Source organism: Centroberyx gerrardi, chromosome 11, assembly GCF_048128805.1.
Source record: "Centroberyx gerrardi isolate f3 chromosome 11, fCenGer3.hap1.cur.20231027, whole genome shotgun sequence".
NCBI classification, from domain to species: domain Eukaryota; kingdom Metazoa; phylum Chordata; class Actinopteri; order Beryciformes; family Berycidae; genus Centroberyx; species Centroberyx gerrardi.
The window spans coordinates 16098285-16122287 of record NC_136007.1 but is presented as its reverse complement, the minus strand read 5'-3'; the positions used below and the strand labels follow the sequence as shown (position 1 = coordinate 16122287).

At 40.6% G+C, this 24003-nt stretch overlaps 3 protein-coding genes across 4 annotated transcripts; 2 read left to right on the top strand and 1 right to left on the bottom strand.

The window, feature by feature from the left end:
• The first annotated feature begins 1639 nt into the window (after positions 1-1639).
• LOC139910789 (uncharacterized) lies at positions 1640-11062 on the top strand. Its single transcript, XM_071898212.2, has 10 exons — positions 1640-1710; positions 3539-3600; positions 3816-4499; positions 4850-5491; positions 8780-8904; positions 9047-9158; positions 9290-9362; positions 9612-9683; positions 9787-9932; positions 10501-11062. The coding sequence occupies exons 2-9, from the start codon at positions 3560-3562 to the stop codon at positions 9922-9924; spliced, it is 1887 nt and encodes a 628-aa protein (XP_071754313.1). The 5' UTR covers positions 1640-1710; positions 3539-3559; the 3' UTR covers positions 9925-9932; positions 10501-11062.
• A 1185-nt stretch (positions 11063-12247) lies between these two features.
• LOC139910829 (SH3 domain-containing kinase-binding protein 1) lies at positions 12248-15733 on the top strand. 2 transcript variants are annotated; one of them, XM_071898271.2, is made up of 5 exons: positions 12248-12372; positions 13149-13887; positions 14036-14280; positions 15104-15167; positions 15607-15733. In XM_071898271.2, the coding sequence occupies exons 2-5, from the start codon at positions 13720-13722 to the stop codon at positions 15643-15645; spliced, it is 516 nt and encodes a 171-aa protein (XP_071754372.1). In that variant the 5' UTR covers positions 12248-12372; positions 13149-13719; the 3' UTR covers positions 15646-15733. The 2 variants fall into 2 exon arrangements, with proteins under 2 accessions (XP_071754372.1, XP_071754373.1); XM_071898272.2 differs by having other exon boundaries at positions 12250-12372; positions 13765-13887.
• lipia (lipase, member Ia) lies at positions 15672-23931 on the bottom strand. The gene is made up of 11 exons (XM_078286791.1): positions 23822-23931; positions 22672-22756; positions 21361-21731; positions 21046-21166; positions 19662-19763; positions 19249-19338; positions 18798-18965; positions 18410-18499; positions 17464-17572; positions 17183-17356; positions 15672-16736 (listed from the first exon to the last, which is right to left on the bottom strand). Exons 2-11 carry the CDS (start codon positions 22727-22729, stop codon positions 16652-16654), a joined length of 1368 nt encoding a protein of 455 aa, XP_078142917.1. The 5' UTR covers positions 22730-22756; positions 23822-23931; the 3' UTR covers positions 15672-16651.
• Between the last annotated feature and the right edge of the window lie 72 nt (positions 23932-24003).

Genomic DNA, 24003 nt, shown 5'->3' with positions numbered 1-24003 from the left:
GAGCAGCTTATGTCAGAGTGTAATAAAAAGTTTTCTTGTAAAACCTATAGGTGTACCCTACTTAGTTCAGGGTTTCAAAGGCACAAGGCTGATGGATGTATTAATCTGTTAGATGTATTAATATACATAGATTCCAATCAAGTGCACATCTTGCGGGATGCTGTTGATGTGCAAGACTGGAGTGTGCAGACAGGGATGTTTGCTTAATCAGTTAAAGGGCACTTTCACAGTAAGCTCTCTAGCTGTAGAGATGCAGTTTGGTGTTATATTTTTTCTCCTTAAACCGTAGCCATCTTCTAAGGGAAACCCCCTCTGTGTCCTTGTATGGAGAATGTTCATTAGGTTTCTTTAACTTCTTGAGCATAGTTCCTCAAATGATTGTTGCCATGATGATTGAACGTTTCCATTTTCTGTGTGATGTCTTAATGTAATTTGAGTATGCCTTATGGGGGGCTGTTCTGTTACCACATTTTTGTACTGACCATTTTGCAGTTTTCTGGTTGTGGACACTCAAGCTCGTTGTATATCCATCCTGCTAGGCCATTGCAGTGTGTGTGCCATAACACTTGAACCCTAGTTTAAAACGCATCAAGTACCTGCTGCACCGTCCTGTAAACAAGGTTGCCAACTAATGCACATGTTCATGTCACGCATACAATGACTAAACATTTACCTTCAGTGGACAGTACATAGCCTAGTAAGACAGAGGTTGTATGAGTTGTCTTAAATTAATTAGCCATGTAGTAACCTACAGTATTTGAAAGTTACAATGTGGTGTATACTTTGCATATTCAAAAATTGCTGTTCCACATTGACTAATATGATGCTTTTGATATATGCAAAAGGGACTGAATTTAAGGAAAAGCAAATATACACAACCAGGTTAATAGAAAAATAATATTCAAGTCAGTTAAAATCCATATCTCAACAACAGCCTATCACAGTCAACTTAACTGTAAGTTATGTAACTACTGTAGACATTGTGCATGGTTGGCATGGTCATAACATAATTATCTGAATCAATAAAAAGTAAAACTGCTAATTCTGTCTTGTGTTTCAACTCCTTCAATCTAATAGTGGTCGATATGTATTGAGAATTTGCAAAATCACAAGGAGTGTGATGAAGAAAGAGGACTGAGAAGATAGGGAATAAGATCTTTAAAACCAAGGAACCAAATCCCACTAGAGAATAAGGACTAGTACATCCATGAATTTCAGGTGAGGCAGTGAGTGATAAAGCGGTGTGGAGGAGGTGAGTGAATTTTATTGCAAGTAGCCTATAACAAACAGTACTGCTCTTCATGTACAGCCAAAAACTGATAGGCTATCAGTATGATAGTGATAGTAGAAGCAGCAGCAGCAGCGCATCATGGTTTAGCTGGACTGATCAGGAAAGAGGTGACTTAACTGATCAGTAGAGTAAGATCTATTGTTTGTTGATTTTGATCATCAGTTCATCGATAAAATTATGGCAAAAACAAATGCTTTTAAAATGTCGCCGTTGGATTTTGGTCTGATTTTATTAAAATAATACGTAGGGCCTATGTTGTAGTAGCCTACAGCGTAGACTTGTAGTCCACACTCCGAAGCAGTGGGTGGCGCTTAACTTTGAATGCCAACCACTTTGGCGGAGGCGACGAGGAAGAAGAACCGAAGAACCCGACGAACAGTCGAGTTGTGTCGCACGTAGCGCTTAGAGGACGATCTTTGGTATGTATTGATTCTCACTCATTTATGTCTGGTAAACGCGAACATTTCGTGTTTTATTATGTATATTTTATCTTTAAAGCAAACGGATGGCTTTCGATTTGAATGTATGTTTTTCATATGAGCGGCAAACCATTTACGTTACAAACAAAATACCCAATCTAGCTAACTAGCATTAGCAACGCGCTAAGCTAACGCTACCGAACTAGTTGACCTGCGTCTCCTAAATATAGCTGCAAACCCGAGAACTTCAGCCAGCGTTGCTTCTCGTCAGTTACCTTGATATTCTATTACACTGCTCCGGTAATGGGTCTGCTTTGCACACGTGTAGGAAAAATTAACAAAAGGATATTGGTAGCGGCTACGTTACTAGCTACGTCTTAAATCTTGTTTTCCATTGCAAATTGCAAATACCAAAAGGGAAACTTGAGCAGTCATCGTTGACTCGGTTCGGTTTCGATGTAACTGCTAATTAACCTAACTACATATTATTGGCTGCCTACATAAGTGTCCAACGAAAGGCAAGTTGTTACTTGATATTAAATGATTGTTGGCTATAGTTTACACGATCTAATCAGACGTAAGCAAATAGTCCGATAGAAAGGACTGCTATAGGCCTAGATAAAACGATTCAACTCCCTGTGTACAATGGGACGTCTGTTAGCTCTGTCTGAATTCTAGTTAAACTAGCAGTAGCGGTATGCATCGTGAAAAATAACTGACAAAGTTGGGTGAAGAGGCGAAGTATTACTACTTTTCAACGATGGATACAACGGTTGATCTGTGGTGGGTTTATTTTTCTTGACACGGTGGATTTCAGGCCAGCCCTTCCTACCCCCACGCCGTCAGACGGTGTTTTTCTGTAGATTTGACTGCCGCAGATTGCACCATAATGTGAAAATAAAATACTGAAGGGGAAGTGAACATGTATTCCAAAATGATGTTCACTCTTCTAAAGCATGATTACATTCCTAACAACCAATTTGCATGTTTGATTCGTTATGGTGTCGTTGTGAAATCAAATGCGTCATTAGTCCCAGCTGGTAGAGGGAAACACTCCCTTTTTGTGCCTCTGGGGCGGTAGTTGCTATACTATTGAGGGTCCGTATAGCAACTTGCGAAATCAATATGGCTGGCCTAAAAAAAACTTTGAAGACTTTAATGGCCTTTAGAAGTAGCATGTCTTTTTCGAAATATAAGTTAAGATGTACTGTGATTGATACTGTGAGCATTCATCACTAAGATTCCTCACCCCATTTTCACACCTTGACCAGCAGACAGGATATTGTCGGTGTTAAAAAAAAATACTGGATGTTGTACAAAATAATCATAGTGGACAAACAGTGGTTGCATTACAGTGAAGGCAGTATGAATTGGACATAACTTTGAATCCACTTGGAATAAATTGACAGTCAGCCAGCTATTCAAATAGGCAAGTGTGGTTTGAATGATTTTGCATGACTTTTGCATGAATGCCCCATTTGCATGCTTTAAACAGCATGTTAACATGATGAGTTGAACATCAAAAGGAATAGCCTACATAACATAAGAGGAGTCATTTAAAAACAATTGTCATTCTCTTCTGTTTGCATTTCATAAAGAATGTATTTACCTCTTTTTAAAAGTTGTAGAATACTGCAGAAAAGCTCCCTTTCTAACTGGAGATTTTGACAGGTGATATACGCATTATGATGTATTATTATTATCTTTATTTATTTTGTGTAAAAGCTGGGGGGGGCTTGCCAGGTAGGTATCTAGCTAGTTTAGCCACAGCTGTATTTTATCTACTTGGGGTGTCATAAACTTCATACAGTTTCTGTTTTGTTCATAGATTACTCACTCACTACCAAAGATGGTCCGACCACATTTTGGACCTCCACGCTTCAAGCCCAGGTAATGTAGATATTGATTATGTGAAGCTGAAACCAGGTGGTTTGGTGTTGTGTCTTTGACTGTTATGTCCTTGCTACTGATGCTAGCATTAAAAACATGCAAATTTACGCTTGATGTTGTCATGTTTTTTGTTGTGAAATGGTAAATGTATAGGTTGTATTCAAAGATTGGTAGCATGCGTGTCATATAATTCTTGCATCCTTGTGTCCTAGCAGACCCTACACAGATGGACACAGCAGTGCGCCATGTGAAGAGCACTACACCCCCAACTCCAAAAGTCGGAGAGATGTCCAGGACTACCCAGGAAAGGCCCCTTTCCACTGGAGAGAATCCAGAGGTAGAGGACGACCCCCCTTTGCCAAAAGGGCCCCACTGATGGGAGAACGAAGGGAACCACCTTTCAATCACTGGAGGTCCCAGAACCAGGATTCCTTTCAAGCATACCCCTCCCAAATGGAACCACACCATAGCCAGAGGAGGCCTTCCCCATCTAGGCCAACCCGGCCCCCCCACGCCCAGCATCAGTCATCCTCACGCAGTCCTGTACAAGGGTCCCCAAGCCACAGGGGACCACCTTTTCATGGCCACCCTTCAAGTCATAGGTCACCCTCGCCAAGGCATTATCGTAACCACCCAGCTGACAGGAGGCCAGGCGCCACACCACCCTACCAGGGGTCTTTCAGGGGCCCCAAAAGGCAGCCGGGTTTTCCCCATCAGGAGCAACGGAGTCGAGACCCCCGGGGGCATTACAGTCCGAGAGAAAGGCCGTATGAACACCCTGGTGTGAAGCGCTGGAATGGGGCTGGAGCGTTCTCTCATCTGCACAATGGAGAACACGGGCCCTCTGGTTCACAGAGGAAGCCCAGAGAGTTACATGGGAGAGGCTCGTGTCCAGAGAGGTACAGGAGTGAAGCAACAATGCAGGCTGGGTAAAATTATTAAAAGGGAGGCCTGAAACTGGCCCAGTCCTCCCAGTCACAGGGGTCATAATGATTACCTCTACCCTGCCCCAACTCATAGTTAATAGAGGGTATTAATTGGGCTCTGATGTAAACGTGGCTTTCACCTGCCACTGAGAGGAGTATTACAACTGTAATTGCTCATTGAAAGTTTACCTCTCCTACCTGTTACATACTATCATGGCATTATGAAGGGGCAGCGTAAAGATAAGTTAAAGTTCCGTTTCCCACTTAACACGGCAATGGATCTACCATTGTAATTATTTCTCTATTGTTTGATGGATATGCAGGTGGTCGTCTGAGCAAGACTCCAGGAGGCAGCGTGGCGAGGTGGAGAGGGAGGGCAGCAGATCCCACAGCACAGAGAAGGCACAGGAAGTCCATTCTCACCTCCCCCCTTACAGATCCCCCTCATGGAAAGGAGGTCCGTCATCGTCGTCGTCCTACCATAACAGCCCTCAGGAGAGGCAGCTGGCCATGTCCCGCAAAAGGAGGATGCCAGACCTCAACATGCCCTCAGCAGGCCCCGCACTGGAGTACGGCCATCCAAAGCACCCCAGGAGAGAGAGACCTCAGCTCCTCAATGTTCCCAGGGGATTTGGTGGCAAACCTTTGTCTCTCAGGGATAGAAGTCGCATACTGAAGGGCAGACAAATGAGAGCAGAGTCTGTGATCAGGCTCAGAGCGCCTCCATCTCTGAAACCCAAGCCTCACATGGAAGAGTCTGCTTCACGGGGAAATGTCAGTTCCATTCTTGCTATCAGGAAGAAGCGTTTCCAGTCAAATGCTGTCCCCCTGAAAAAGGTGGAACTGGGGAGGGCAAAACCACGTCAGTCATCACCCAGCCTAGATGGCAATGCAAGCAAGTCTTCGAGAGACTCTGATACAGTGAAAGAACAGGTGGAGTCCCATCGGTCCTTGAGCACACACAGGTATGGTATTTTCCTTCTCACACTGTGCGCAGGGGCTTGATGATGATTAGGAAGTCAAGAAACGATTTCTCTATATGAAGGGGGTACCAGCTGTGGAAAATGGAGATATCGTGATGAGCTGTAAATGTGCAACATTGATTCAGTTGATGAAACATGCTACAAAGGTTTTGAAATACCTTCATATCACTGCGTGCTACAAATGTTTCAAACTACCTTCATATCAAGTGGGCTGAAGAGAAGGTACTAAGTTTGTGCTCAAGTCATTCAGAGCCTCCACAATGCCAGCCTGTTTTTAAAACCTGAAAAAACATCATGCAGGAGGAGTGAGGAAAAATAAGTTGATCTGTGTCACTGAAGGATTCCCATATTTTGTCAATATTGATAGAAAGATGTGCTGTTCAGGATGTTGTAAAGACCCCCCTCATCCTTGATATGAGCAAAAGCCAAGTGAAGCTCAAGTTACTACACGTAGCCTAAACCAGTGTATGTATGTAACACGAGAGAAGTGATGGACACGAAGAGGACTGCACTTAAGATGGAGTGGCACACACTGCCCTATTTAAATCAGTGGAAACATGCCAGCATACATGGATCTTGGAAAAAGAGATGCATCAATATCAGATGTCAAAGACGGTGACCGACGACTGTGCAGCAAGGGCATCAGTTCAGGAAATATCTCGCTCACTTCATAGCACCAGCTGAAACATAAGGCAGCAAAGTTATTAACTAAGCGGCATACTTGAACATGGATTTTACAAACGAAGCTAGTCTGAACTATGACAACGTAGTCCCAATGTCAAGACAGATGATGATATCACTGACCTCAAAAAGAGACAAAAGCCGTAAATCACTGAAGAGGAATTTTTATTTTGCTGAAGAACATTACTGGCCAATGTCAGAATTAGGTGGCAAACTGCATCTACATTCATTTTCAATGATATTATTAAATGAATTGACAGCTGCGCTCATATGCAAAGATTGACATTTCTAGTTCCGTACTTACTGCATTTTAAATTATCATAACTTTTAGTTTATGAAGTGTGAAAAGGTTTATAGTAAAAAAACAAATTCTAAAATACTTAAAACCCAAGACAAAGAACACAGGAAGCAAATCGTGGACCTTTTTTGGACCTCAGGCACCATATTACAGTGTAATTAGGATTTTTTAAATCTCCGCACCTCCCGCAGACACACGTGCATGTATGCATGCGTAGTGCTCTTGGAGTAACGCCTGGTTCAAGCTTCACGCAGAATGGAAGCGTCAGAGTACGCAGTCAATATTTTTTAATTGTGGCCAAAAGGACTGAGTTATTGGAGTCTTGCGTGAGGCTGTGCACCTTCTGAAATTTGAAATGACACAGATGATGCCACAGCACCGCTGTCCAGGATTGGCTGAACAAAGAGGAACCGGAACTACTGGCCGATTCTGGTGTTTGTGTTTTGAAGAGCTGAAATTTCCTACAGCGTCTTTAAAGTACTGGAGTTTCCAGGCACACGGTCATCATGAGAAGCACAAGAAGCATGAATACCAAGGTATGCAGACGGCATGTCTGTGGCTCCCACATGTCTAGCCACAGAGCAAGAATGAACCAAGCCTAAGTTGGAGCACAGTGTCTTGATTAAGTACACTAGGGACGGACACATCAGCCATTACAGAAAACAAACCTGTGTCCGGTTTGACAGGACAGTCTCTCTGGCATTTTAATAACGTCATTAATGCTTTCAGTGGAACAGGCCTTGATGCAACATCTTGAACAGCTGGGAAAAGATAGTTTTTAAATGTCTGAGCACAAAACAAGACCCTCTGCAAAGTGAGGCCGAAGTCAAAAAGGCTGAAGCGAAAATGGTGAAGCGACAAAGGCAGACCTAAGGGAAAGGATTGACTGGAGATGACCATTGAAAAGGACGTTATGGTGAAACCTGAAATCGCAAGTGGCTAGAATTCCAATTTGAGGATGCTACATGGGGACACAAGCGAGATCAACATGGTCTAGATGCAGGATTATTATGAGCACCTTGCTCTTCTTGTATTCTTATAAAGATTCATGAATTGGGGCCGGGTCTACAGGTCAACATGTGCTGTGGTTGGTTCCTCTGTCCAGTCAGTCATGTGACCAAAACATAATCATCATAAATACGCATCAAGTGAATGAGTGAAATCTAAATATTCAATAGCCACATGTCAATAGGAAGCCTGTTGCAAGGGTCTTCTGGCAACTAAGGGGAGTATAGTGCGTGGCAGTCTCTAACGCAAGACTTGATTTGTATCCAGTATCTGCTAGACATGACAAGACATGGCTCCCAGTGATGAAAAAAGAAGTTGTCATCCAATACTTGGCACTTTATCCCACCTACCCTAAAAACTATTTCAAGAAGAGGCGAAGACAACACTGTGCACTTTGACAGTATTTTTATTGCATAACTAAACAGGTGATCGTCATCATTAAAGCCCAACCATCTCCTAAAACATGGCCAAAGCCCAGTCTAATTTGGACAAGTGTAGAGGGTAACAGGAGCTAGAAGCCTGAGATGTGAGCACTGCAAAAGCCCAAAGTAAATTGCTTTGAAACCTGGCCTTGTTCATGGGAAAATAAACACTGGCTCTCCTCATTATGCCCACTGTACAGCTGTGGAGAAGAAGCTGTTGAGCTTACATATCACCAACTTGGATGTGCGCAACCACGCACCTCAGAACTACAAATGTTCCCAAGACTCAATCCCAGTCAACTCTCGATTTCGTAAAACTCTTGGCCTAAAGAAAATGACCTGAAGACAACTACAGGAACAATTAGGAATGGCTTAGAGATGAACATTTTGAAGATCAGACTCTGTGACACTGCCATCAAGATGTTGCCCATCTTTGCTTCAGAGAGGGAGAGGGATGATAGAAGATTTGATGATGTGTTCTAGACAAATTTCTGAAAGTCCTCCGCAAGATATGCCCGCTCTCTAACAATCACTGAGTGAATGAGGAGAGCTCAGATTGATTCAGGGTACAGTAATAGGAGTAAAGACGCATGGAGATTCCATGGTTTTTGTAAGTACCCATGTGTGATGCGTGGCTTTATGATCATTTTCTGCCTGCCAAACAGTGCTGTTCATTAGTGGTTTGATTTACAGTACTTCTATGAAATGAAAGGTTAATATTATTTGTAGATATTCAGCCCTTCCTGCTATTTTCACTTGCCATTCTATGTCGTTGATTATAACACTGTGATGTTCACTGTCATTTCAGCCTTCAGAAATGCTGACATCCTTAACACTGTGCCTCTACTGATCTCTCCTCAGCTCCTCTCCCATAGAAAAACATCTGTCATGTGACCTCGTTGTCGTTTCCCACTGGCAAGCCGGGCCAAGCTCCAGCTCCAAGGGCTGCTCATCCCCAAGGGATCGCAGCCCCAAGTCAAAGACAGGTAGGCAAACTGTGTGATCTTGTGAACTGTAAATAGGAAACTTCAAAGGCTAATTTCTTTATTGCTTGTCTGTACAATTTGTCTTGTGTCTCTATACATACCAATATTGTTCTTTTATTCTTATACTCTCCCTCATTTTTAGAACGCAGTTCAGATTCGGGTGTCTCTCCGAACAACCGATTCTCAAAAATGCACGACTCCAGATCATCACTCAATGACCGTAGAGGAGGCTATTCGGACAGGAAAACTTTTAGGTAAACTGCCTAGAATTCTGCTCACATTCCTTTTTGTTAGTGCTTCTCAAAGCCTTTTAACAAAAAGCTGTTGAAGTGCAAACTTTCTGTAGAGAATGTCCCTGTTGTGATGTTCACCGATTGTTTTGCAGGCCATTGCATATGACACAGGAGAGCCACAGACCTGGGAAGCCCTTCAGGAGACCAGGACCAGGACCCACTCAGGTGAGCGGCGCAGTAAAATTGTGCATCTATGTGTTACAATTCGCTGACGCTTATAAATCCTATGAAGAAATACAGGCACAAGTAAATTCCAGCATTTTTTCTTTTTTTTGTATTGTGTTTGTGATTATTGGACAAAATCTTGGATAGACATTTCCGAATGAAATCTATTGTTGCCAATTTAGATGCACAAGAAATAAAGTAAGAGCAACGCAACAGGAAAGTAACAGCCTTCCCTCTTATGTTTTACAGAGACCGAAGTTCACTGGTGGTCCAAGGAAGATGGCCCCGGAACTGTCTGGAAATATTAGAAAACCACTCATGGTATGCACCATGTCTTCAGTGATAAACTGCTTGCCATTTGAATATCTCATTGACCCTAATGTTTTCTTATGGACTAATATTTTGATTTTTGGTGTTTCTTTAGGAGAGCTTTGTGCCACGTCCCTTCCCACATCAGAAGCCAATGTTCCGAAAAAGTCAGAGTATCATGTCCAAATACCGCAACATGCAGGTGATGCGGCGTGTTCCATACAACCGAGGACCCAACCAACAACGCTGGTGATACCTCTGGTAAGTTATGATTTTTGGCCGTCGATGTCAACATGATCTGTGATCCACAAATTTTACTTGAATACAATCCACAGGCAGCAACAATAATGACATGACATCCATTTCCAAAGTAATCTTAAGCAGAACAGTACCAGGTAGTTTGAATAATTTATCATTGTTAGTTGGGCGCCAAATTGTAATAAAATCAACATGAATCTATTTAAAATCACAAATTTTCAGTCAGTTGAGTGTCCGGCTCTGTAAGTTAAATAGTTCCATTATTTGCTGCTGTCAGTCAGTTTAGGTGAACTGGGATTCAGGTCAAGTCAAGATGCGGTGGTGTTTTCAGCTGTGGACTCCACTGAATTTTGCGCCAGATTGCTACTCTCTCTATTCCAACCCTCCTCTTTTTAATATTCATATGAATCCTTCGCAATGGTATCAGAGCAACCTTCAATTTTTGTTTTATTGTGACAAGACTGTAATTTACACAGAAATGTTTCTAGGAAATGGTGGATTTGAAGGCTGTTTATCAAAAAAAATGCTTTGGGGGAGCATACTCATTAGTTTGTTTGTCTCTTGGTCTCAGCACAGGCGCCTGGTTCTGAAAAGTTGAGAACATGGGATATCTCACCAAGGTCTTCGCTGCTGGGGGAACTGCACAAACTCTCTGCTCACCACCTTCTCTAACCTGCCCATGTTTTCTGGAAGTGTGTTCTTGCTTGCAATTTTTCCCTGGTAAACAAGTGTTTCAGTTTCACATTTGAAGTACTTCAGTACTTTGTTTTAATATTTGTATGTAAAGGATGCCATTACATTCTTTTGTCCTGCTTTTTGCTGCTTATGTTGATTTTGGAATTACTGCTCACGATACTAGCAATTATCATTTCATTTGATTGTTGTTTTTAGTATATTCTTTGTTTACCAGCAGTAAGAATAACAGATTTCAGGGTTGTCGAGTCAAAGTAAAGTTTACTTATTATCAAGCTTATTCTTTTCCAAGGGTCCTAATTGATAATTTGTGGGTGTTAGAAGTTTGATTATGATTCTCAACTCGTCAAATGACAATTAGCTACTACTTGTAATGACTGTATAATCATATGTTCAATGTATTGTTTGAGACATCAAATAAAAAGATGTAAAAAGTTGGATTTGGTGACCTTCATTTGAGTTATTGTTTTGCATGTAGATTCAGAGATGGGATAGAATCACTTGTGTGTAGACAACAGTAAATATGAATGAGCTATCATTAGTGACAATTGATAGCATCACTCCACTCAATCACTACATCACTTTATCTCATCAGTCATTCCCAAGTAGACTTGACACTATCAAAGCGGAGAACGGGAGCCAGACTCTTAAAATCAATAGTATGCTAATAGCTTCTGAATAATGGAACAATCAACCAATAATTTGAATAACAAAACAATGAAAGATGCATTGTTTAAGAGGAACACCCATCGCTACTTTCACCTTTTGTATTACTGAGTTCATTAGGCTGATGGACTGTCATTGCAGCAATCTTAGTCTGACAAGCAACATTTTACAGAAAGTGTAGCAAACAGGTGATGTTTCAACATGCTTTCCAAAGTTTGCTGTTCACACCCAGTTTGATCTTTTAAGATGCTGCTCTCAGACTGGCTTTAATCTCTTAAATATTCAAATCATGCTGAGGCGTTTCCAATTGGACTAAGTTTACCTATTCTCAGCCAGGACGCTCAGATGTGTTTTGTCAAACCAGTTTGAGGATCAAATTGAAGAATGCTTCTCAACAGAAGCGACACCCATCTCTCCCCAAAGCAACCAAAAGCGCACAGTGACAAAATCTTTATTTTAACCTTTATTTGATGTTTTAATGATGAGAGACATTTGGTAATTACTGTTTTGACAGCTTATTCCCTATATTTATCAAAGAAACTACCATTATATAATTTGAATGAATCTCTCTTGATATAACTGGAAACATGGGAATGGGAGAACTTATAACATTTTAGGGTGTAGGAAGAATTCTGCATAAAAATTCTCTTACGCCAGTTTAGAATATATGGATCATTAATGAACACCATTCAAAACAATTTCTGAGGTTTCAAAGTAAATGCAAATCATTATCCTGCTACTGCCGGATATGAAAGTATGTAAGGTGCAGTGTTAAGTGACTTTCTCCTGCCCAGTTTCCCCCAATGTAAACATTACAATTCATAATTCTTGTGTAACTGTACACCACAGTCTGCCCCTTTAAACACAGCTCTTGCCCTTCAGCCTGCCACACTCTGCACTGCCCCGGTGATATTTGTGAGCAGATCTGAGCACCAGGCTGTCCTGTGCTAAACTTAGCCGTGACAGTACCACTTCTCATCACAACATACTCTCCAGACCAGCAGGTTACAATGGGACCCTGGGTGGACGGTGTCGAGTTACCGCAGATGCTGCTGTATTTCACGAGCAACACTGGCAAAACAAGGTGAGTGTACGCACCGAATCCTTAACAGCAACTGGGGTATAATCTTGTTATTGGATTAGTGTGTTTTCTAAGGACTGTAAAATCTGTCACTGTGCTCCTCCTGTGCCTTGGTTGCAGCATGTGCAGCACATTTGTTAACTGCTATGGCATGAGAAGAAAACAGCTGTCTCTACTGTACCAGCCTCCTTTAGGTTCCCCATATTTGAAGAATTATCACAGTTGTATGTACAATTTGGAGTTGGCCATTTATGTCAAAAAACAGTCATATTTAAATGAGAATAATTCACCTTTTTCAACACTAATAAACAATAGTTGTATTCTCTAAAGGTGTAGCATGAAGCTGTCTGTCCTCAACAGGCTGCACTGAGCTGATTGGTGTCTTGTCTATTGAATCTGCTCCACTGACTCCCTCCAATCTGTCATTTGTAGATTTAGACTTTAAGACTGCAGCTTTTTCTGTCTTTCACTCTGTCTACACTTTACCTTGGTATTCTTCTCTGTCACGATGGGCATCTATAGCTCTGCCCTCATTCCTGGTAAGCCTTGTGACTATTGTTATTACACCTGTTGCAGCATAATTTGAGCATGCTTGAATACTGCATGTTTATGGCTGAATGTCAATGCAGGCTGTGGAATCACGAAAATGTGAATGATACTTAGGCTTATTGTTGAAATGAATGAGCTAGGCCTACATGCTCTATAATGGACTCAAAGTTATATTAGATTCTACACGAGGCCAGGCTTGTTTTAACATTTATTCTCCATTTCTCTCCAAGACACTGAAGAGTTTGATTCAATTGTGTCAGTGACGGAGAAGCTGAATGAGCAGGCAGCTCATGTTGCAGATGAGAGATTACAGTCAGAGCTTCCGACTTTGGGAAGTATACATTTATACTAGTTCTGCAATATTATGAATTGCTAGCACAAGATATCACTGTGTCTAGAAATTAAGCTATTACATTATCAGATTATTTAGTTTAATAGTTCATTATAATGGGACTCATTATGTGAAAGGAGTCCCTTTAGTCCGGTCCCTTTCGTAGAGCATGTAGATTACTCACTCTGCTGTGTGTCCCATCTGTCCTTGGGATAAATTTAACTTTTTTGAGCTGGCCATTGTAGGTGACATATGCACACAGCCACATAGCAAGATATCCGATGTGACTCTTTACGTAAAACAAGGTTAAAGCAGTACTTCCCCTGTAATATTTCGGAACTATATTTAATTTTTTTAGTTACAACCAAATTGTTGCTGACCTACCCAAAGACCATGTTGAACATCGTCATTGGAGGATCAATTACATCAAATACATAGTTCATACACAGGTGAAAATGCCCCTTACATAGATGTCTTTTACTTATCAGATGTCTCAAACTAGACTTGACTTACAGGTAACACTCACGATGGAGGTGGAAAGAAAAGATACTAAAGAAAAGAGAGAGGAGCTGGATTCCCTCTCTTCAACACTACAAGAAAACACTCAGGCAACATGTAACAATGAGTCTGTCCTACCTGTAAGTATAAAGAAAAATCTATAGGCTATATATCTGTACACATTCTCTCCACATGGCACTATTTTGCTATTAGCATGACAGTAAAGAATTGCTTCAGAATTTTCCCAAGCTGTTGTGTCAGCTTGTAACAACAAGTTGTTCTGCACAGACGGTTGAAACCAAAACCAGCTTGCCTACAAAGTCCTTCGGTTCCTTCCCCCGCACCAGTGCTGCCCATCCCTTCTCCACTCTGTCACCTGAGGCTCTGTCTGCTGTCCTGCGTCCCGCCCCGCCCCCATGCCTCACTTCCGACCCCAAGCCCGGCAGAAATCCAGCTGCACCAAACCTGGAACAACTGCAGACGGAGCTGAAAGATCTGAAGGACGAGTTGGAGCTGATGAAGAGTCAGCATAAGTAAGTTTGTCTCTGTCCAGGGGCGTAGCTAGGAATTATGAGGCCTATGCACAGGACCTATGCTCCACTTTCCTCTTATCCCCACACCACCATTATTATTCCATATGACAAACATCTATGTCCACCCAGCCACAACTCAAACACACCTCCACACATTTGTTTACGGATCAATTGTTGAGCACATCCCTAGTTGAAATTATGAGTTTTGGGCCCTAACCTGACAGCGCTAATCAGTTGTCATAACCCAATTTGTAATCCCCCATTCAAAATCTGTCCAGGGAGTACAGCTTTTTTAAAATCTACTCAGGAAAATACGTGGCCAAATTGTATTCCTGCTTGTTCCAGTTTGTCTCAGATCACACAACAGTTGCTGTGTCATATTTTTGAGAAAGTTTTGTTTGCAGTTCTGTAGATTTCAACCAAACCATGTTTCAGAATCAGAGCAATGTGAAATAAAAGTATAAAATATTTATATATATCTATGTACAGTATATACACTTGACGACCACAAAAGTCATTTTAGTCCAGGTGCCCCGGTCTCTGTCTACAGATGATAAGCTGAATGGCATCAATGCAGGGATGGAATATGAAGATACAGCACACTAACCCAGCTGCACTATTAAGCCGCCATCTTAATGCTTTCTCTGTTAGCCCCCATCAAGATTCTAGCTTGGAAGGGGAGCTTTTCAGTAGCCCAGAAGGAAAACTATTAGCCACATGTTAGTGGGCTACTGAAATTCCCATCCCTGCATCAGTGCCTTTGTTAAGGTTTCATATGGAGAATTTTTGGTTGCACTAATTTGACAACATCTTGTGTTTTTAGCAAAGAGATTAAACTGCTGATGAATGAGCTAGATGAGGAGAAAAGGATTCGCTTGACATTACAGGTATGGCCTGAACATAAAGGCATCTATACAGTTTAGTTGTCAAATCTGTGAATAGTTTACACTATCAGTTTTATGGCAGGTACTTACTGCTTTTTTACTTATACAGTGTTTGTCATGTCGTGTTTTTTGTTGCACTATGAACTTTACTTGTCAAACAATGTATTTGTAACGGTTATGTAAGTGTGATGTCATAGAAGGTCACGCAAAAAAAAGATTTATCCCCCCTTTTTTTTTTGGACATTATGTTGTGCTTCAAAATACTACTGAAATTCTTGAAGTTGGAAATCTGCAACCTCAAAATACGATAAAATAATAATAGAATTTCTGTAAAATATGTTTTAAAAAGAGTATTTGGGCTGAACCACCTTCAGGTTAAAATATTGCACTTCATATCATACAGCAACTGTACTCATGGTTTGAATGTTTCCTTCTGTGTCAGATGGAGATACAACGCATGAAGAAGCGCATGTCTAAATGAGCTGAACAGAGAACATCACCATCAACAAAATCAAGAGATCTTTATTTAAGAAACCAAAGAATGAGGTCCAACTGTGTACTGGCCTGTGATAAAGGTTTTTATTTTTTTAAAAAGGTAACAAAAAAAAAAGAAAAAAAAAAAGATCATCCTTGAAAAATATCTGACTCATTGAAAAATATGTTTATGTAGGGATTTTTAAAAATATATTTCCTGTCATTTTTTTTTTTTTAAATAAAAGAAATACTGATATCTTTGAGGTTTTATGGCAGTTTCAAAGTTAATGCTATGTAAATGATTACTTTTTCAGTCCTTCCAGAAAGTTGTGATTTTGTAAAATGAACATGTTGGTCAGGACAGTTTCCCTGCCCTTCTCATTCTTAAAAAAATGCGCTTTAAACCAGAATTCATGTTTGTTGGATTTGAAACAACTCTAACAATATTTGTGAACACAACAGCTCTTTCCAAGGCTCTCCAATGAAACAAGGCTCTAATCTGCAGTGTCACTCAAAGACAAAAAAAAAAATTGTCAATGAATTGGAGAAAGAGTGCTTACAGATATAAAACAGAAAATGTTAACATATTCTTTTAAAATCAGGTGTTGTAGTTGCATCAACAAAGTCAGTATCGCATTCACTGTGATTCATCGTCAGCATTTTTTCCCCTGACATCATCTCTAGATTTTTCTTCTAGCTTTGAGGTAAGATTCATTCTTGTTCAAATTCCTGAATTAAGATGAAACTGTCTACGAGCAACACACATGAATTCTGTTTTGGGGCAAAATTTCCCTCTAAAAATGATGATTACTTTTTTGTGCATTCCATCACCAGTCATCACATTCTGTTGTCTCATCACAAATCATCACATTTTGTCAATAAATAGTTTGATATCAAGTCCGTGCTTCGACATGCTATTTTCTTCAATCCTCACATGTTTCCTGTAATAAATCCTGGAGGGACTGAACAGTCTGCTGAATCTCGTTCTGTGGGTGTGAAATGTTGGTTTTGGCTCAGAAGTTGGACTCTTCACAGGGAATAGGTCTGAAGGTCGTTTCTTTGTTCTCCTCTAGAAGGATGTCATATCGACAAAGAGGCCTGGATGAGACAAAGAGATACAGAGCCGGTCATATGAAGTTCAATTTCCCGCATAATCCTCATCATGATCAAAGTGGTGATATCCTCTAACGCATAAACACAAACATTATGTAAAGTGTAGCACTGATGTTCCAGATAGTGACTCTGTAGGATTATGGCAGAAATCTAACTTCATACACGTCACATATGACTAGCTGTTTGTAGCTACATCTAGATTCCCAAATATAAACAAAACTTTTAGCACAGAAAAAAAGTAATGTGAGAGAGAGTTTTATCAATGACTGACATTATTTATAATGTGTGAAACCCTCTTTGTAATAAGGGTAGAGTTAAGAGAAGTATGACATTACTTGCTAGGTGAGAATAGCTAAAATAATACATTAACTAGGTCAAATTTGTGAATATATTACACAATAATTTCACAAAACAACTGTGTCCTTGTGTACCTGTCCTTCTGTTCCAGATGTGTGAGACGGATTCGGAGAACACGCAGCTTATATTTGTGCTTGAATGCATTCCCAGTGGAGAATTTGATGGAGACCTTTTTCACCGACTGAAGGTCTTTGTCAAACTGGGCCAACAACTGGGTCTCTGTGTACTTCTTGAACTTTGATGCTTTACTAAAAGGACAGAGAAAAAAAGATTTCTGAGAGAGAGGAAATGGTAAAACAGTCCTAGTGGAATATTGGTACTTTGAGGCTTTAATGAAGAATGAAGGAAGACTTACTGGTTGATCGTTGCCTCTGCTACTTTACCATCACTGTGCAGTTTAATGGTAATGTAGCCCCAGCTTGCCTCCTGATTCCATGTCACTATATCCACCCTGTAGTTTGTCCCTGAGAGAGGATATGAAGAGTTTAACTCCAAAATGAGATAATAAACTTGCACCTCTTCTTGGAAAATGATCGCTGGCATAAAAATGCAACTCAACATGGAAGATTACTGAAGTTATCATTCATCTTTGGTTACAAAACAATAGCACTTCTGCAGATGAAATCATCCTTCTGAATGAAGTATTGACTAATGAATTTCAGGTAGCAATTCTTTTTTAATATGGATATATACAGTAGCATTTTTTTAATTAAACTCTTCATATGCACATAGAAGAGATAAAGAGATCAATTCTTTGCCAGTTTCAGAATAAATAGGTCTAGAGAATCAATCTAAAGCATTTTTTGTGTTAATATTTCCAGTAAGTTTTCCATTGATGGGGACATTTATAGAATGTTAATAATCATCCATTAAGAAAGTCAGTCAGTATCAACTTTCACATCTCTTCTTACAACATATTTTCTTTTTACAGACTTTTGTATTTTCGTTTTTTTTTTGTGCTCTTTATTTTTAATTCTTTTATTTCTTTTATTTACAGGATGCATCTTACTTTTTTTGCAGCACTAAGCACTAAAGTACTTCTTGTTTTTAGAAAGGTCTTAGTACAAGTTTATCCATTTGACAGTCTGGAAGCCCTCTTTCACATTTTTTTGCATAATGTTAAAAATTCTAATTTGACTTTCAATGTGTTCCCTTAGTACCTTAGTCATAACTAATGTACTATATATACCACATTTATATTTGAAATTATTAATTACATTTCAAATAACAAATTGACATTGATCTTAAAAGGTATGTCTTATGTGCTTCCATCCTATTATTGATTAGTATTTAGTACTTACTGCAGAATGGAGACTCTTTATTGGTGGTGAAGAAAGCCTTTGTTTGCTGTAACTTCACTAGGGCGTCTTGCCACTCTGTGACATCATAACCTGGAAGTGAGTGTGACAGCTTTGTCAGCTCAACAAACCTTTGAAGAAAAGTGTTTCATTCAAATTACAAATTCAAATCAATTACTTTGTAAGAGTAGAAGTTCTATTTTTCACATGGTGTTTATCTTGTTTTGTAATGAAACAAAGATCTAACTTTCAAAATAAATGTGTATGTGCATTTTAATACACAATTTAGTACTGTGCATTAGCTTGATTAAGGCATTGATTTTGAGAGTGGAGATGAAGAAGAAGGAGTGTTTGTGTTTTTCATTCAACTAATGGACAATCTTGTGCCAACCGAAGACAGGGCATCCAGCAGCACTGAACTGATCACAGTCCATGCAGCTTCCATCCAGGAAGTCTGTGTAGGAGGAGCAGGGGAAGGCCCTGCTGGTGCAGATCTGTGTCAGAGAGTCAAGGAAGAGCAACACTGATCTCTGGTGGTCGCATTTAAAATAGGCTCCTCCTAAATAGGGTGGGAAAAAAACACATTTGAAGTGGATTATTACAACATTGTTCAATTTCTTACAACATGAATCACCGTGAAACTGAAACCATGACTCAAACATACGGCCGTCAGTGAACTAGTTTTGAGATCTTACATGTTTCATCATCGGTTAGAAGAGGTGTGACACCCTCTACAGTGAAGTATCTCTTTACAAAATCAGACCAGTCACTGTAGATGAATCGACAGTTTCTTGGTAATCTTTGTATTTTTAATTTTTCTCTCATAATCTTAATGACCTTACCAGAAAAGATGGTCCTTGGGCAGCCAGGTTGGTCTGTTCCTCCATTAGCATAGAAATCAATGTGACCTAGAGGCTTTCTGAAGCCCAACGCTGTAAAATGCACAGTTGACACAACAATAACAATGACAACAACATTACTAATTTTATTTACATAACTTGTATACATACAGTATATACAGTATATACACGTTTCCAAAAACATAAACACAAATAATACATTTTTAAAGAGTTTACAAATAGGGATGGGACAATATATCGAAATTTAATATATTGCAATACATTTACTTTTATTTATTACCTCGTATTGTGGTTGTATCAAATCATGAACCCCATGTTGCGTATCAAATCATATCGTCCCATCCCAATTTACAAAGCATTACAAATCAGTGATATTGCATTTCAGCTTAGCTTACCATCTATGTCTGTGTGTAAGGCATCCACAAACTCTGCATCAGTGGGGTCCAGCCGCTCCGCCGGGGGCTTGTCGGTGAACTGAGGCCCAGCAGGATCCAGAGCTGGAAACATTAGATCATTAAGCCTCAACAGAGCTTGAAGTTTATTCCCAAACCCAGCAGGACCTGATGAGGGTCCACCCACACCCAATGGGTTGGGTAGGCTGAATCTCTCACTTAATTGTCTGGGTTTGGGTCATGGTTAGTTTAAAATCTATTACCGCCAGCACAGCTACCACCTGGCCTCTCGATATCATCCCCTTCTCCAAACCGTTACTGCCGATCTGCCCCCTTTCTTGATTACTGTCAAGTCCTAGATGTGTACCATCTGTCTTCAAGTGAGCTAGAGTTACTCCTCAAGAAACAAACCTTTGACCCATCTGACAAGTCAAAAAATTACAGACGAGTATTGCTCCTTTCATTTCTTTCCAAAACCCTTGAACATGCTGCCTCTACCCACCTTTCTTGAAATCTCTCACAGAATAGTATGTTGGATCCCAACCAGTTTGGCTTCACAGCAGCACATTAATTGCGCTCCTTGCTGTTACAGAAGCAGTCCACACCACTAGTTCTACTTCTCTCTCCTTGGTCCTTTAATACCTGATGCTGCTTTGCCACCCTTGCTGACCTCAAAATCTCTGGGTCTGCACTGCACTACTCTCATACCTGACTGACTTCTCTTACAAGTCAATGTGAAGAGGGTTTCCGCCTTCATCATGTACTCTCTCCACTAGGATTTTCCGGGATTCATCAAGACTGAGCTTCTCTTTTTCTCTGACAAATCCTGCCCACTGCAAAACATCTCCATCACCATTGACTCGATTGATAGGTTGTGTGAAGACAACAACTCACAAAGCTTAACCTAGAGTCACATTTATTGTGAGTCGGTCTCAATAAGCATGTCCGCTAAATGCAAATTAACGAATAAAATGTAAATGAACAAAGTATTGAATCTGATATGTCATCATGACACAAAACCTGGAGCTGCTTCATTTGACGTATTTGTTTATGGCTCGAGGTCCAAATGCGCTTTATTTCATTATAGTCCTAACGGTTTGGCAATGAATTGAAAACTGTGGCCATTTCCGCATAAAATAAATGTCCGGAAAAGAAGCTGAAGGATTTGTCTCCTGATGACATCAACAAGAAACTTAACTCTTGTTTCTAGCTTTGAGAGAAACATGTTACTGCTCACAAATCTAGACACAAGTATTCAAGATCATCGATATATAATGATTCAGATTTTTTATTTCTGACTCAGATCTTGCTCATCCCTATGTGCCTGTATAACAAAAAGATACACACACACACACACACACACACACACACAAACACATACTCTTACCTGTAATTCTTCCAATTTTCCCTTTGCCTTTCACTTTCAGGTTAGCGCCTACAAAGCCTGATATGTGAGCTCCAAGACTGATTCCAATCATGTGGATGGAGCTCAGAGAGGCACCATGTTCCTGAAAAGATCAAACGGCCATTTGTCTTGTTACACAGAGAGTAGCAGCACAGTCTTTAATAGATATGTTTTTACTTTTTGTGCGAGGGGGAATTTCCATCTAGCAAGACAAAGAAGAAGCAGAGAGGAATCAATGAAGTGCCACAGCGGGAAATTGATTATTTTTATTTACACAGTGTCAAACACATCTCATACCTGCATCTTTTCAATGAAAGCTGTGAGATTGTCTGCTGCCTTGTGTGTGTTCTCCACCGCCTTAAAGTAGTTTAGATTAGTGGCTCCGTAGTTCCAGTCCACCACCACAACATTCATGTCTTTCCTTTGCAGGAGCAGCTGTGTGATCTTTTCCAGCCACGCTGGCGGAGACCCAGTGGGCCGATATCCATGAATGACAAAGGCGGTGGGTCTGGAGAAGTTGAAGTTGGGATGGGCCGACAGGTTGGAGTGGGACAGCTGTCTACCGCAGGTTGCATTGGCCCTGGTGTACAGCAACAACCGCGTTTTTAGGTTGGTTCCAATGAATGAGTGATGGATATCTAGATCTGTAAATTCATCACATCTCTGGGCTGGATGTGGGGGTGAGAGTAAAAGGAGGGCAGACAGAGAAAGAGAGGTGGGGGGGTGAGAGTAAAAGAAGGGCAGAGAGAGAAAGAGAGATGGAGGGGTGGAGGTGGACAAAGAAAGGAAGAAACAGGAAATGAGACTTGACCATATCAACCTTAATAGCCACTGTTATTGCTCAAGAAAGGTTGCATGACCTTTAATAAGTGAGTGCCTTAACCACCAAAACCTTGTTGTTTGAGGATGAAATTTTCTGGCACAATTTCACCCTATGGTGAAAATGCATGGGATGGGCAAGTTAGACTGGGAAAGCTGAAATTCCAGCAACACTTAAAATAGTAAAATTAACACATTTTGATTTTGGCAGATGGCCTTTGTCTGGGTTTGTAAACCAATTCACCCAAGATATCTAAATGCAAAAAAAAAAATACACTAAAAATCAACCAATATAATTCACAGCCAATAGACTTCTGATGCATACAGTCTCGTGGAGCCATAGAAAAGCATGAGGATGTGGTCATGTGACAAACCATAAGCACACACATTTGGTTACAACCCATGGTTGGCACCATCCTGGAGGTCAGCTGGAGAATCAGTTCCCAGTCAAAAGCAGCACAGAAATGACCCGTGTCTATTATGTAGATTCTGCTGAGATGGCCAAGTGGCAGAAATGCCATCAGCTGTTCTCAGCAACTGTTGCCCAAGAGCTGTGGCTTTGGAAGTCGTGATGTAGGCCACTGACCGAAACATGTCAGTTTTTCTAATGAATTTTAATTCTCAGTACTGCAAGTGTTACTGGAATTTCTTCTTTCCCAGAAGTACTGTTGCTCAACATCTACTATTAAAAATGTACATGGGACTTAGATCATGTGTGTGCGAGGGCACGCGTGTACATGCATACACAAGGCTAAGATGTATATCAGAGTTTTAGGTTTGAGGCCATACCTTTGCATACTTGAATAGTTATCAGCAAGAGCAGTGTCAGATATTGCCAAAGGAACATGCTTGAGACTAGCACTGTGCAAAGAATCTGCAGACAGAAAGAGTCATTAGAGAAAAAGAGTCAGAGCATTATTTAAAATACATTAAATAATTCAATTCAAAGAGAGCATGGTAAGATATTCCAATACACACCACACACACACACACACACACACACACACGCATGCATGCACACACGCACACACACACACACACACACACACACACACACACACACACATAACAAAACAGATACCAAAAGGAATGCTCTAAATATAACCAATCAACGGAACTTGAAACCACTGAGGACACAGCAACATTTCAACGTGATCACTCAGTTGGAAAAAGCCAATATCACGCAATTGAACAATCACTCCAGAAAAAAACAGGGTGCGACATCCAGTGAACACCAAACATGCTGGGATACAAATCCAGTGTGGTTGGTTTGATCTTCCATTGGCTGTCTCTCAGGTTATGGCATGTGAAGAAGAATAAACACAGATTGTGTTTTTCTGCCAAAAAGGCATCGTATCATGGAACTATCAGCGGTGTCAAATTCATTGTCTTTCTTTCATTTTGGGGAAGAACTTTGCTGTGACCGTTTCCTCCATCTCTCCTTGGGGACAAGAGATTGGAGTTTTACTTAAACAAGCATTTCTCAGAGGCAGAGATAATCTCACTTGAGTTAAACCTCGGCTAGTTATCTAGCCTGCTGATCTGCCAAGATCATAAATGCCATATATAAATGAATGAGAAAGGAAATAAGCCATTGCCATTTATAGAATTTATCTATATTTTGACAAGAGTTCCTTCCAATTTGTTCTCTGAAAAACTGTGATTCTTTGGCTCAGCCCAGTGAGGTTTAACTCAACCAATGAGATTTTTTTTCTGCCTGAAGAGCAGCTCTGCCTCTGGGAAATGTTTGTATAACTAAAACTCCAATGTGCAGCAACACAACCTGTCTTCCTTTGGCAGCCAGATCTGCCAGTGACGGACAGTTTCTTCTGCAAGGCTGTACACGGTCAGTGTCTTCCTCAGTTTTAACATTTAACATGTTCAGATTTGAGAAGCATGAGAGAGGCATAACGTAGCTGCAATGTAGTAAGAGCCTTACCTTTGCTGTGGGACAAGTGTCTCCTGGCCTGCTGTGTTAACGGTCCAGAATATTTTGGGTACTCCTCAGCTTGTAACTGCACAGTATGACAGTGTTCACTCCAGGAAGTGAGAAGAAGAACAGCCAAGCAATACTCTCCCACCCTCTTACTCTCACAGGGATAGCCACGCCCCTTGCCCCAG